Consider the following 14,154-nt stretch of genomic DNA (forward strand, 5'->3'; position numbering starts at 1 on the left):
GATTTTTAGTCTTCTCTTTTGGTCAGAAATACAGATACCAAGACAATTGTCCAGGCTTTATAATTAAATCATAACAAGCCTAGACACAGAGTAAAGACATGAATGCCATGAACATCCTGCCCATCTCTAAGTACCTGGGTGGTGCCTGTGTTCCAGTCTTTGGTTGGGCAATTCACACACTGAATTGCTGTGACAGTACCATCTGGAGGTATCTTTCCTTTTCCCTGAATACAGAGGATGGGTAGGGAAACCATGATCCTAATTTCAGCAACTTGTTTAATTATGTAGAATAAGAGGGAATGAATGGTTAGAAAATTATTTTCATAGAACAAATTCTTTCTTTTCAAAAAGTAGATTGTGTCCGTATACAATTAGTTGACTTTTGACCTCCCACCTGAACTAGAGCAGCTTTTCTGATAGCTCTCTGTTACAACTGCTGCAGGTATTTCATCAACTACATTGAGCTATGAGCTGGTGCAGAAGAGCTGAATCCCAGTTCCAGACAGCACTTAAGCTAATTACAGCACTTGGAACTTGGTGCATTATTATTTCCTTGAACAGTATAAAACAATGGAAGCTGTGCCTGGCAGCTGACCAGAACAGTTGTTTATGAATCAATACTCACTGAATTTCTTTTTGTGTTCTAGCAGCTGTAGTAAAAATGCCACTGGTTAAGACTGTCAATAAGCCAGTTAAGTGTAAAAGATAAAAATTATCTCTAACAGGAATGTGCAGTAGTGTTTGCAGAAATAGGCTCATGCTTTACAAGAGTTTTGTTGCCTAAATGACATAGTGGATTTTCAAATTAAGGCCCTCTTTAGGAAAAATTTGGTGTGGCCAGTGGTGTGACAAACTTGACAGGATCTGTGTGAGTTTATGGCTAATGTAACATTGAAAGTGTGACCTCCCATGAAACACCAATTTAAAGATCATTGTGGCTCTTGCTGTCCAGAATATATGTTTTGTTCTGTATTCTCTTTTTCTAGGATTCCCACTGAATGTTTTGTGTCTGCTGCCCCATTTAATTCAGCATTTTGACAGCCCAAACCAGTTTTGTAAAGATATAGCTGAAAGGATTGCTCAGGTATCAAAATCATTTGCTGTTTTGTACATCCTCAAACCCTGTAAATGCAGTTGCCTTGTTCTTGATATGTTTTGATGTTTATATTTAATTAGGTTTGTTTGGAGGAGAAGAATCCCAAGCTATCAAATCTTGCACATGTCATGACCCTTTATAAAACACACAGCTATACAAGGGACTGTGCTACCTGGGTAAATGTGGTTTGCCGTTACCTTCATGAAGCATTTGCTGATATTACTCTGAGCATGGTTACATATTTGGCTGAGGTAAGTTTTCAAAAACTTTTTACTGTTCTAACTCTTCTGTTGCCCAACAGCCCAAAGAGATGAAGTGTGCCAGCAAATTACTGGGAGCTCTGGATCTGTTATTTATAATTAAAAATTAAAAGCAGAAATTGGCAGAAAAAAAGCAGAATTACTTTAAAAATCAATATTGAACACTAAAACAAAAGCTGATACATCTTAAAGCAGATTCCTTCATCAGCCAGTTGGATTTTCCACTGTGAAAGTGGGAGGAAACTGGACATACATTGAGATCCCGTTGAGGGAAATCAGAAGCCTAACTCCACAGTGGGTTTTCCAGCTTAGTAAGATACCATCTGCTATATAAGGATCTGGTTTCTTGATACAGATTTGTATGCATTTCTCTAATACTGAATGGTACCATCTTGCTGTGAAGGTTTTCCCGTGTTCATTGTTTGCTCCTGACATTTTTCATGTGTGGAGTATAGTGCTGATGCCGCTGTGTTGTTACTGCAGGTCCAAGGCTCAGTTCTGCTCTTTTCCATAAGGCTGCTTGGTATTCTGCCCATCGTTGACAGATCCCTTTCAGGACAACATTTTCTTACAGAATTCTCAGATTTATCTCTTCCCTGCTGAGTTGCCTTCAGTCTCCCCTTTCATCCAGGGAGAAGACAGTTCTGTATTAACAGAATTATTTTTAGGCTGGAAAAGACCTTTGAAATCATCGAGTCCAACCCCAAATCTGTCACTGCCAAGTCCATCACTAAACCGTTTCCCTCACTGCCACATTTACACGTCTTTTAAATATCTCCAGGGATGGTGAGTCTACCCTTATCCTGGGCAGCCTGTTCCAATGCTGGGCAACTGTTTTCATGGAGGAATTTTTCCAGACAGTCAATCTAAACTTTCCCTGGCCTGACTTGAGACCATTTCCTCTCATACTATCAATTGGTACTCTGGAGAAGAGGTTGACACCTACCTCTCTACATAAATTAACTGGCGTCTGCTAAAGGATCTATAAAAAACCCTCTGGCATCTCTGATACTGTCTATTCACAAATTTTCAAGAGCCTGAAAAGCCAAGTGCTGCTCTCATACTCGCTTAAGGCCTCAGAGCAAACTCAGCCCTGCTACGTCACGCTGCAGTTCCTCAGTTTGCTTGCACGTGGAGGCTCTAAGTAAACAATCATGTATGATTTTAAGTGATGGTGAAAGCCATTGACTTTCCTGTAGGAGCCTTAAACAGGACCTTGAGGTTTTCCAGTCTCTTTTCAAGTCCAAATACTCTGGAGAACTATTAGCTCTTCAAATGAAGAGCTCTTTGTGACATGGAATCCTCCAGAGTCAAGTGTCTTCTTCCCAGTGGAAGCTCATATTCCTAATAAAAAATTCTAATAAAGCTATATTTATAATAAAGAAATGCTATAAAAATGTAAGTGTTCACATTCTTTCTCTTTTGCTTTCCCAGCCATAGGAAAGTGGTTGCCCCTCTGTTTTCCCTTCAGTGTTCTCTGTACAGTCACTAGTGCTCCACAATCTCCACAAAGGCCATTGCTAGTGATCCTGCTCCCCTTGAAATGGGTTGAGACTCTTTTCTGCACGGTTCCCCCTTGCTGTAGATTGGCACCACCTACTGTATCAACAGCAAGCCAGGCAACTTTTTTAATTTCTCTGTAATTAACATACATTCCTCACACAGCACCACCAGCAGCAGGATGACAGAGTTGTAAGCACTGACTTCCTTTCTCTATATTTACGTTGAGTACAGCTCTGTTGAGTCATGTCTGGAGAATATTTATATGGGCATAGAGTAGCTGCCAGTCCGGTGGTGTAGCAAAAGACAAGAAACCATCTTATTCAGCCTGCTGTGGCCTTGAATTGTTTGTTTTTCCAGCTTTCAGAATGTTTCCTGTTTTCTTCTTAGTTAATCTCCAGGCCAGGATAAACAATGTGCCCCTGTCTCCTATAAACCAGCTGTGGGATATGCTGTCAATTGGTAAAGCCAAACAGGTTAGCAGCCCCACTGGGCAACCTGCACTTGAATGTTAAAGCCATACACAGCCTCTAGCTTTAATAATCCTGGCTCACTCCCCAACGCTTGGGACAGAGGGAAATAGTGAGATGGGCAGTGCTTAACAATAACAAAGGAAATTGTATTGCAACAGTGACCCTTCCAAACAGAGGTGTAGCTTCAGAAGGAGACACTGGACCACAAATTAAGGCTATGAAAACAAATTCTCTCAGCTCAAGGTGGAAGTTTCAATTATTGCCATTCAGATAAAATTTTGTATTTAACCTATTCAACAGCAGGTCATTGCTTGACATCAAGGAGTATGATTCTAGCACAAAATAAAACATTTGAGCTCTGTTATTATCCAAATCTTACAGTGACAAGTAGTGCTCCTTACTTGGTTTTACATATGCTTCATTCATGAAAAATTGTAATTTCTTCTAGAAAACTACTGGGAGATCTCAATCTACAGATGAGGAAAAATCACTATTCAGTAGTGCACTATCAACCTCCACAACCAAAATCAGACCAGCATACAAACATATTACTGAAAGCTTACTTTAGGTTTATGTTTAATTTTTGCAGATTAATTTTTAAAATTTAAACTTTAATCATGACAGCACACTTATTCTAGGAACATATCTGAATTGGCATGGGTCATGTTTAACTGGTGACTCATTAAGTCCAGGGTCATGCTCAAACTTAAGTAGCTAAAGCTATTAATAGAGAAGAATGGACAAGAACCCCTAGTGCCTAGTAATATGCTTATGATAGATTTTTTCCACCTCCTCCTTGTTAGATGGAGGATTTCTTGTGATAAAAACATAAGCATTTATAACCCGTTCAAACTCAAAGAATCAGTAGACGCTAAACCATCTGTATTGCAAGGGGAAGCATGCCCTAGATAAGGCATTAATCCAAATAATGGCTTTGTCTATCAGACATGGCTTTTTAAATGCCCTCTTTATTTCCTCAAAACATTTGTTTGACTGCATGGCATTGCCTCAGAGCTGAGTATCTCTTCACAGCCCCTGCCAGACTGGGAGAGGCAAAGGGAACTGTCTCCTGTGGTAGCAGCCCAGGCAGTCGTTGAAAGAGAAGGCTCTTTTCTCCACTTAGTTCTGGGTTAGCTGTTGCTTCAGGAAGGAGGAAAATGTTGCTAATGCAATATGGATTCCTGAGCCCAGATATGACCACAATAGTTAACACACAGAACAAGAGAGGAATCCACAATTCTTCAAAACAGGCCATATCTACAAGAGTCAAAAAAAAAATTCTGAGAACAGCTATATTTCTTTTCATAAATACAGTGGAAACTCTTTGTCCTGGAATTCTCTTCTCCAAATGATGTGTTACCACAATTCCATCTTGCTGCTGTTTTGGATACTTGTGGCAGCAACAGAATTCATATTGTACCAAAGGCATGTTAAAATTGCTACTTAAACAGAAATACTCTTTCTTATTGTAAATTCATTATGTATTTAAGGAACCACTTGGACTACCAGCCACCACATATATTCATCTGAGCAAGTGAAGACCGACACAGTCCACGAATATGTCAGGTTTAAGGGCCAAGAGCTGTTTCAGTCAACAAATTCTTGTGACAATAAATTTATACAAACTGTAATGGAAAATACTAACTTTCAGAGATAAGGTTCCTAAAACAGCTTTCTAAACAGCAGTTGAGACAGAATTCCCATTATTTCCCAATAATTCCTTTTGCTATCCCAGAAGGGCTTGTCTGATGCAGTAGCCTCAGTCAGAGAACAAAAAAATTATTTCTGTAATCCAGATAGTTTCTTCTAATCCTACACTGAAATGGTATACTGGCTGATGTGCTGCATCACATAAACTATTTGCAAACAAGAAATCAAACTTTCCACTGCAAGAGCCTGATAGAAGGCAAAAAAACCCTCGGTAGCCCTGTTTTGAGGAAGAATTGCTAAGCACATTTTCTCTCTCAATAAAGGTATCTAAGGGGCTGGAGGTGTCTTAAGGGCTGAAGCAGGTTGCCATGTAGTATCTTTAATTTAAAAATTCTTCCTGTCTATTTGTAGGGGAATAGATAAATATGATGAGTTCACTTTATTGTGCTATTAATGGAATTCACTCGCTTTATGAATCACTAATTGCTACTCACTTTTGTTGATGAAAGAAATCGGAAGATATTCAGTGGGATAAAATAGGTTCCATTTGCACTGGCATGAAACATTCTCATTCAATAAAAGGAGAAACCTTATCCTTCTATATCCTTCAAAAGATATTTTAAAAATTACTAAAGTCCACTTGGATAAGAACTGAATTTTTTCTCTCATGGAAGGCAGGAGGCAGCTTAGAGTTTTTACAAGCCGTTTTTTCTAGAATCTAGTAACTCTAATAGCCAGTGTTAGAACTTTTTTGTCAGCCTGAATTGGGAGGATGGTGTCTAGTACTGAGGCTCTGATAACCTCCAGCAAAAACATTTGATTGCCTCTGAAATTTGTGGGGTGGGACAGTGCCTGTCACCAGTGAAAGAATATGCTGCATGCCACAAAATTTTCAGCTGAGATATTTCACACATATACAAACAAATCATGACTGTCCCTATGCCTCTGAAATTACTGTCACACATATGTATGAGCACAGTTGCATTTCCAAGGTTCTTTGTGGTATTCCAGGATCTACACTCAGGTGTCTGAAAATTCCAGGATTTAGATCAAGCCCTTCTTTGTATTACTCTAAAGTAAGAGAGGCCAGGGACTCCACCTACTCCTAAACAGAAAATGTTTCTTTGGCATTTACAGCCAGTGAGCACTGGCAGTGAAATATATTTGATAAACATTTATTGATTTCTGAATAGTAGTAGTTTTGTTTCTTCAGCAAATTTTCTTTTTTCTCAGTGACTTCCAGCAAATGTAGACATAAAAAGATCCTCTCCTGTTTTTATTGGATGTGCTTACCCAATTACAGCGTAAATTTTACATACCAGTTTACTCAACTGCTGAATGTGTTTTCTGGATAAGTTAGGGCAGGCATATATAAAACAAAACAGGCTGGCATTTGGCTCTCAATTGAAGCTCTTTTTTACTTCATGCCTCTATCATCATCAGTTGTGAAATTATTGTAAAATGGCATTGCAAAATCAGTGAGAGAAGGGAGATGAAGAGTACAATTGCTGTTTATGAAACTAGTAGCTTTTTACTTAAAAAGAAATGTCTCAAAATTTTGTTATATTCACTTTTCTTTTCACAGCTACTAGAAAAGGGCCTTCCTAGTATGCAACAGTCCCTCTTACAGATGATCTACAGCCTTCTTAGTTACATGGACCTGTCGGCTATTCCTGTGAAGCAGTTTAACATGGAAGTGCTAAAAACCATTGAAAAATATGTACAGGTAAATTCCATATCATTTTTATATTAATATAGCAACTTAGCGGCATTTACTATCATAAGTTGATTTTCTCTGTAAGAATTTCAGACTAGATTTGCAGGGAGGGCTGCAAGTGTTTAGTGTGGTTCAAAGTTTGTAAACATCCTGATGTCTCATAGCCTGTGCATCCCCAGAGAAGATGCCTGGCTCTCTGTTCACTGTGGGGGAAGGTTGGACTTCAGCCTTTCAGTACCTCAGAGCAACCTTAACACCACTCAGAGCCTGAGTGACCATTCTCTAATTATTAGCACAAGGGCGATGTGGCAGAAGCACTTCTCTTCAGAGACCTCTGTACCTAATTCTTGACAAGTGAAAAATACATGGGAGCACTAGGAATTCACAGAGATAAAAACCTGTGTCAAGTCACCTTTTTTATTAAATGGGGATTTTGCTATGGCCCTTATATTTATTCGTACTGATTAAGACATTCAGGTAGGAGATTTTAAATCCTCTGCCAAGGTGGCTTTGTCCATAGGTCTCCCAGCTTGTGGGCCAGTTCCCTAACAGTGATACCTAAGGCAAGTCTTGGTCTCTGATGTTGAAATTATTCTGCAGTTACACACCTTGTCAGTGCCCAAGAAAGACAAAGAATAGAGATATTGCATTCTACATTTTAATTATGTGGTAAAAAATACAAATGTAAAATGTAAATAATCTTGAATGTGTGTGAATCTCACTTTCTGTTTGCTGAGTAAATATATTATTTCTAGAGCATTCACTGGAGAGAAGCCTTGAATATCCTGAAATTGGTAGTTTCTCGTTCTGCCAGTTTAGTTCTACCTTCCTATCAACATAGTGATCTTTCAAAAATGGAAATACATCGGGTGTGGAACAGTGCCTCCAAGGAGCTACCAGGGAAGACTTTGGAGTTTCATTTTGATATTTCAGAGGTATTTTTTGTAGTTTTGATGCTTAACACTTTAATTCTGACTGCTGACTGGGCTGTCTTATAGCAGTCTTTATCCTGCAGACCCTTGTAACTTTGTAGAACTGAATGGTCCTAGTGACTTTAATGGGCAACTCACTTTATTATTAAGAAGCTGCAGAATTGTTTGCAGCATTATAGATTATTTCATATAGATAATAGTGAGCTGTTGAGGTTAAAAGGAAATACAAGAATAAAAAGGCATATGGTACTACTTGCTTTCCTGTCAGTATAGTTCTGGGAAATGCTGAACATCCTATTGTCAATCCAAGAAAGCATTTCAATACCTGTTGGAAAAGGGCCAAAGTGTTCAGCACTCTTAGAAAAAGAAATTAAAAATATGCAAGAAGTGCAGATTTGAAATTAACTTCATAAGCTTTCTTGGGTTTTTGCCGGTTCTCATGTCAGGAACTTGTGTGGCAGTTGCTTTGAGCATCATCTATCCATGAACATAAGCTCTGACTACTAAGTGTGGCAGTCGCTACTCAGACGTTCACAGTGGAAAATAAGAAACATACCAAGTGATGTGAAATTTGCTGCACTACTTGTTATATCCCTGTATATGATCTTCAAAATAATCTTTTCCTCCAACTGAAGCAATAATGGCTCTTTTAAGTTCATGCTGAAGCAGGGTGCTACTGAATAATTCCTCTCTGTTTAAGACTCCAATTATTGGGAGACGGTATGATGAGCTGCAGAGTTCTTCTGGGCGAGATGGTAAACCCAGGGCAATGGCTGTCACCCGAAGCACTTCTTCAACGTCTTCAGGATCTAACTCCAATGTCCTTGTTCCTGTGAGCTGGAAGAGACCCCAGTACTCTCAGGTAGGTAGCCCGCTATTCATTAGCAAGTTGCAGTCAGAGCAGCTGAATTAACACATGCTTGGGTCCTTAAATGCTTGTGCCCTCTGTGAGCTGCGCAGTGCTCCTGGCTGCCTGGGACAGTGGCAGCACAACATCTGACCCTGTGTGCCGAGTGTCTTTCTTGGACTCCAAAATGAAGTGAGTTATGTTCATCTTCTATCCCAAAGCTGTTTTTCTTTCAACTTGCAGGAAATGCATCTCTTTAAGCCCTCTTAAGTCTAGGTCGGTTTTAAGTAAACACAACAGACGAGTTCAGATATTCGCAAGGGGAGCAGGTAGATAGCTTGTGCAACTTTTAAAGTTGTTTTCTTGGGAAATTCAATAAAAAGAGCAATTTTCCCAAAAGTGATGTTTGATTACCTTAATGATTTTGGTTATCTGCCAATTAAAATAAAGCCATGCAGAATAAACTTAATTTTTGCTCTTTTCTCTTTTTTGATATAGTAGGTTATATAGCAGTGACTCAGGCCCAATTCTGGGAAAAAAAATTATGCATGTGCTTAATTTTAGGTTTCTGACCTGTCTTTTTGAAGTGATGCATATGATCAAGTTTTTCCTTAATATACTCAATGAAATTTCTAGACTAATTTTAATATAATAAACAGCAAAATCATTAACAGTTATTTTTATGTTACCTTGATGCATAGTTGCTCTGAAAACAATCCTTTCAGCATTTAATGACTAATTCTTTGGTTGGTTCCTCCTAATTAAAAATTGCCAATGTATGTTTCTAGCCACTGCGAGAACGGGTGGTTAAAAAAATGCTCACTTGAGAAACATCTTGTTTTCTAGAAAAGGACAAAGGAGAAGCTGGTGCATGTCCTTTCCCTGTGTGGTCAGGAAGTTGGGCTGAGTAAAAACCCTTCAGTAAGTAGCCTTGTATTGACCAGTTTTTTGTTCCATCGTGTCCTAAGCCTTGAAAGCGAAGAACTGTGTTTCCCAGAGTTGCTGACCAGATCTGTATAGTTTTGAAGTCACTACTGTCATTATCTGTACTGGCCCAGGCTGTGCTTCTCAGCATGGACCAGGGAGTGAATGGCCCTTTCACTTAAAGAAGATTCACTTTGAGAGCTATGTGTGCTTTTCCTGTGAGAATCTGTGATGCTGTAGGTTTTGCTTCTGCCATCTCAGTGGGTAGAGAGTAATGACCTCTGTATTACCAATCCAGAACCTTTATTAAGTAAAAAATTAAATTACAGAAATAAAATGGGAGGGGAAAGGGGATGTGTGTCTGATTTTTCCATTAGACACTAGTTCTGATGCTACTCTTTAAAAATTAGTGTTATCTGGTGCCAGGAAAAGGGTGACTGATCACCCAGGGTGGGAAGCTCTTAAAATATTTATTAAATATTTTCTACAGAAGAAAGAAAAATTTCTGAATGTTTTTGAACATGATGTATGTCACTTGCATTATGGAGAACAGGTCCTTTGTTTCTGCAAGAAACTATTTAATTTTTGCAACTGAATTGCAGATACAAGTATACTCAGTAGGAAAGAAAAAAATGTAGCTTGTATTTTCTAATCTTGACATATTTTTTAACAACTTGTTAACTGGAGGGGTTTTTTAATGAACTTACTATATCATCCCCTTGACAGTATTTTCTCTGCTAAGTTCTCTGAATTTTGTCCCTATATATGTCTATAAACATCCAGGCAACATCAATCTGCAGCCATTAGGAGGTAGCTGTAATATTCTTGGATGTGTTCCCACAGTATGAAGTTGTTTCTTTGTACAAGTTTAATCTGAAGGCACCTGTCCAACATAAATAATAAAGAGTGTTCTAAAAATACTCAGTGAAGGAATTAGGTGTGTACTGGAAATACAGTCTTCTGAATAACCAATTAGAGCTTTTAGGAAGAAACAACCAGAGGGAACAGTTTGTAACAAAAGAAATCCTTTGAATTGTAGGTGATTTTTTCTTCCTGTGGTGATTTGGATCTGATTGAGCACCAGACGAGCTTGGTCTCTTCAGAAGACGGAGCAAGGGAGCAGGAGAACATGGATGATTCAAACAGTGAACAACAATTCAGAGTCTTTAGGGACTTTGATTTCCTAGATGTTGAGCTGGAAGATGGGGAGGTACAGTATATTTTCTCTGAAACAGCTTTTTTTATTAAAACACTTCTATACTCCTTCTGCTAAACACTTCTCTCCTTGTAACATAAAACTTAAACTGTGTAACTCTAAACGTACTTTTAAGTTCAGGTTATTTATGATCTTCACTTAGTGTTTTTTTCAGTAGCGTACCAGTAAAAAGACTACCACACCCTTCCTTTCTGAATCTACTTTAGGAAACACTGCAAAACTGGTAGTGGAAAATAAAGCCTCTGTTCTAGTACCTTTTTGGTGAATTTACTTTTAAGTGAACTTATTTTAAATACAATTTATAAATATGTAAATTGTTAAGAAAATATATATATTTGCTAATTAAAAACTTTTAAAATTAAATTGTTCCAAATCTGTTGGTTCATAAGGAGCCCTCTGAAAAGTTAATTCAGGCCTTCAGGCTGCTGTTATTCCTGCAACTGCCGATGAAATCACTTAGAGATGTGCCTTCCACTCTGCTGAAGTGTCTGTGATTTCATCATTTCATGCAGGCGCTAAACAAAATCCTGAGCACCCTGATCAAGTCTTGACAGGTGAAGCCTGTCAGCTCACCTTGAGCTGAAACTGCTGAAGGGAAAAATTTGAAGAACTCAAAAATTTGGGGGGGGCTACACCCTTTACCCTTGCTAATATCAGATTTGGGGTATTTCCTTCTATTTGATTAGGAAAGACCAAAAATTAATATCCATTGCCAAACAAGTCTAACAATTTTGTTACTGTTTAAATTGTTAGTTCAGAAATTGTTACTTCTTTTGAAGGACTTAAGACTCAGATTTTCAGCAAACCTAGAGTTTAATAAATTGTCATAATCTGGACTTGTTTTTAACATGAATTCTCTCAGTCATCACTCTTAGCCCTGAGAAGAGCATGTGTGCAGGAAGAAACACTCATTTTTCTACCTATTGTATTACAGTAGTAAAATCATTTTAAGGTAAACAGAGCAGTCAGTTGTGAACTTATGTACATCTGATTCTTTTTCCAATTAAGAGAAAAGATGAAGGAATGGGGAAAAATATATCCCAAAGTTCTTATTTTTCCAAGTCGGGAATTTCTGTATGAAAAATTTATAATCTTGGCTCACAGTTGCCCATGACTTTGCTAAGGAAAAAGAACCCAAAAATCCAAAAGGGTAGTTGGCAGCAATGGTTGAAAATACATTAGACAAATTTTGAAGGAGCTTCAAGGTTCCAAACAAGGATGAATGGTAAAACAATAATGCCAGTTGTTTGGCAAAAATATACTGGCTGCAGCAATTTCTGTGTCTTAAATGCTTTCAAGATATTACAAGCATGTAGGTCCGCAATTTTGACTGCAGATCAAATGATGATTTTTTGTCCACTGAAATTGAGGAAATTCTTCTCTCTCTTCACCACTTAAAACCATATTGAGTGTATAGATATTGTGCAGAACAATTCCTTTTAAAATAAATTTACTTCTGTGGACTGTGACTCTCCAAAGATTTATTTTATACATGTGGCCAATTCAAGACTGAGGCCTAAATTAATTGATATCCTAATAGTCTTAATTTGCTCATGAAGCAGATATTAAGCTTCTCTAGTTTTATGTGAAGTAAAATTTAAAATGTTGAGTTTCACTTAGTGGTTTTTAAATTGCCGTGGATTGTGTTCCAAAGTTTAGTTCAGACTTGACTTACTACTGTTTTAAAAATAAATTCAGACCTGGTGTAAAAGGCTACTTCTCTAATGACTGAGCTGAAACTGTAACATTTCCATCATATCTGAGTGTAGTATATTCATAAAAATGAAAAAACAGTGCTAGAAAACTAAAGCTAGCAAAAGCAACATCAATCCTTCAAAGAAGTGTATATGATTTTAACAGGCTTGGATCATCCCCAGACCATAAGGTATATTTGTATGAAATTTCCTAAAGATGTGAAAGCAAGAAATAGTTATTTTTAGACTTAAAAGGTAGAGTTGAAATTTCTGTAACAATATTTGTTAAAATTGTAGGCAAATGTTTGTCTATGATGTCTTCAATGCAGTGATTTTACAGATTCTTTCTATTTGTTTTTCTATCTGTTATATCTGCTACCCAGGAACTTCAGGTAAGAATGCTACTTGAACTCAGATGTGCCAGCATATGTTATGCCTTCTTGCAAATTTATATTGTAGAATAACATCTTAGTTTTGCTGTTGCCTCCCCCCTTCCGTGTGTGCGTAGGTGAGTGTGTGTGTGTGCGTGTGCTTGCATTTCAGACAGGTGCTTCATTTTTTGTCTTGTATTAGAAATATTTTCGAGGTCTTTTTCTAAAATTCTGCTTCATTTTAAGTTTGTTTTTGACATGTTCAAGAGTCTTCACAAATTTTAAAATATCTTAATTCTAGTATCAGTGATTTTCAGACTGAGCCCTTTCTCCGTGTGTTATCTTTGTACATTATTAATGTGTAGAAACTTCATTATTTATAGAGTTTGGGCCATTTGTTTGTAGGGGCAAATAATATATAATTTCTACCTATTCTATTGTGGCATGTTGTCTCCTGTTAGCATCTTGCTAAAGCTGATGTCTTGAGACCTCTTAAGACAGTTTACATTATTGCTATCAGACTGAATTTAATTGAATAAATAAATAAATTCTACAGCCTAATTTAATAGGTATGTCCTGTATGGTCTGTATGGTCCTACCAACTTGGCTGGACTCATTTACCCTGTGAGGAAAACTGAAAAGACACATCACTCATTGACAGTTTGGGACCTAAATTTTAAATTTGTCATTGTATAGAGATAACTGAAATCATAGAGAATTTAACAAGTTCTGCAAATAAAAGAGATCAGCAACCACAGAATTTTGCATATCTGTTTCTGATAGTTTGGACATCAGTTATTATGCAAACACAACCCCCAAAAATCACTGTCTCAAAATGCCTGCACTGCAAGAGATACATCCACATGGAAATAGTGCCTTACTGTGTAGTTCCACAATACTTCTGCCTATACCGTACAATATTTGAGTGTTTCCATTAACTTTGCATACTTTGTCAACACAGTAAGGATGAAAACTTGTGTGAAACAGGTTGTGCATGATTCTTACTGCCACTGTGGAGGAGCTTTACTGCTCTGCCCCACACAGGATTACTTTCCCTTCTGTCTCTCCTTTCCCCTGGGCTGTTGTAAAGTTCCAGGTAGCTGCAAGGGCACATCTGCTCCTTTAGCAGAGGGTGGTGACTGTAGGAAGTTCTCTGTGGTACCTGCTGTCCAGACACACTCATAATGTGACTGTTTTCCACCAGTTTATCACTGCTGACTTTTCAGATGGGAGATGGTTTTGCTCCTGCTGTAGATAAAAATGAACAGCCTCTCAAATACATCTTTGCTAGACTACAAAAATAACAACTCCATAGACATGTGCTGACCTCTTGTTTAAATTCAGTATGGTTCTGGGTGCCCCTGTAGCAAACTTACACTAATCCAAAGGCTGAGTTACAGTGTTTCATCTCTTTTACTCTTTTCCCTCACTTTTAATTCACCACCCCTTCTAACAGCATGGACTGGAAGTGTCC

General features: G+C 37.9%; 1 protein-coding gene across 8 annotated transcripts in view; it reads left to right on the forward strand.

Annotated features, from left to right (window-relative positions):
- The window catches only part of FRY (FRY microtubule binding protein), a 177,553-nt gene that overhangs the window by 136,738 nt on the left and 26,661 nt on the right, over positions 1–14,154 (forward strand). For all 8 annotated transcript variants that reach the window (XM_066175979.1, XM_066175971.1, XM_066175974.1 and 5 more), the window contains exons 45-51: positions 987–1,084; positions 1,177–1,347; positions 6,565–6,705; positions 7,452–7,631; positions 8,329–8,490; positions 9,322–9,396; positions 10,439–10,609. In XM_066175979.1, coding sequence (XP_066032076.1) covers positions 987–1,084; positions 1,177–1,347; positions 6,565–6,705; positions 7,452–7,631; positions 8,329–8,490; positions 9,322–9,396; positions 10,439–10,609 — 998 coding nt within the window. The remainder of the gene's footprint in view (positions 1–986; positions 1,085–1,176; positions 1,348–6,564; positions 6,706–7,451; positions 7,632–8,328; positions 8,491–9,321; positions 9,397–10,438; positions 10,610–14,154) is intronic.

Source organism: Chamaea fasciata, unplaced genomic scaffold (genome assembly GCF_029207755.1).
Source record: "Chamaea fasciata isolate MVZ Bird 193981 ecotype frontalis unplaced genomic scaffold, bChaFas1.0.hap1 SCAF_2, whole genome shotgun sequence".
NCBI lineage: Eukaryota > Metazoa > Chordata > Aves > Passeriformes > Sylviidae > Chamaea > Chamaea fasciata.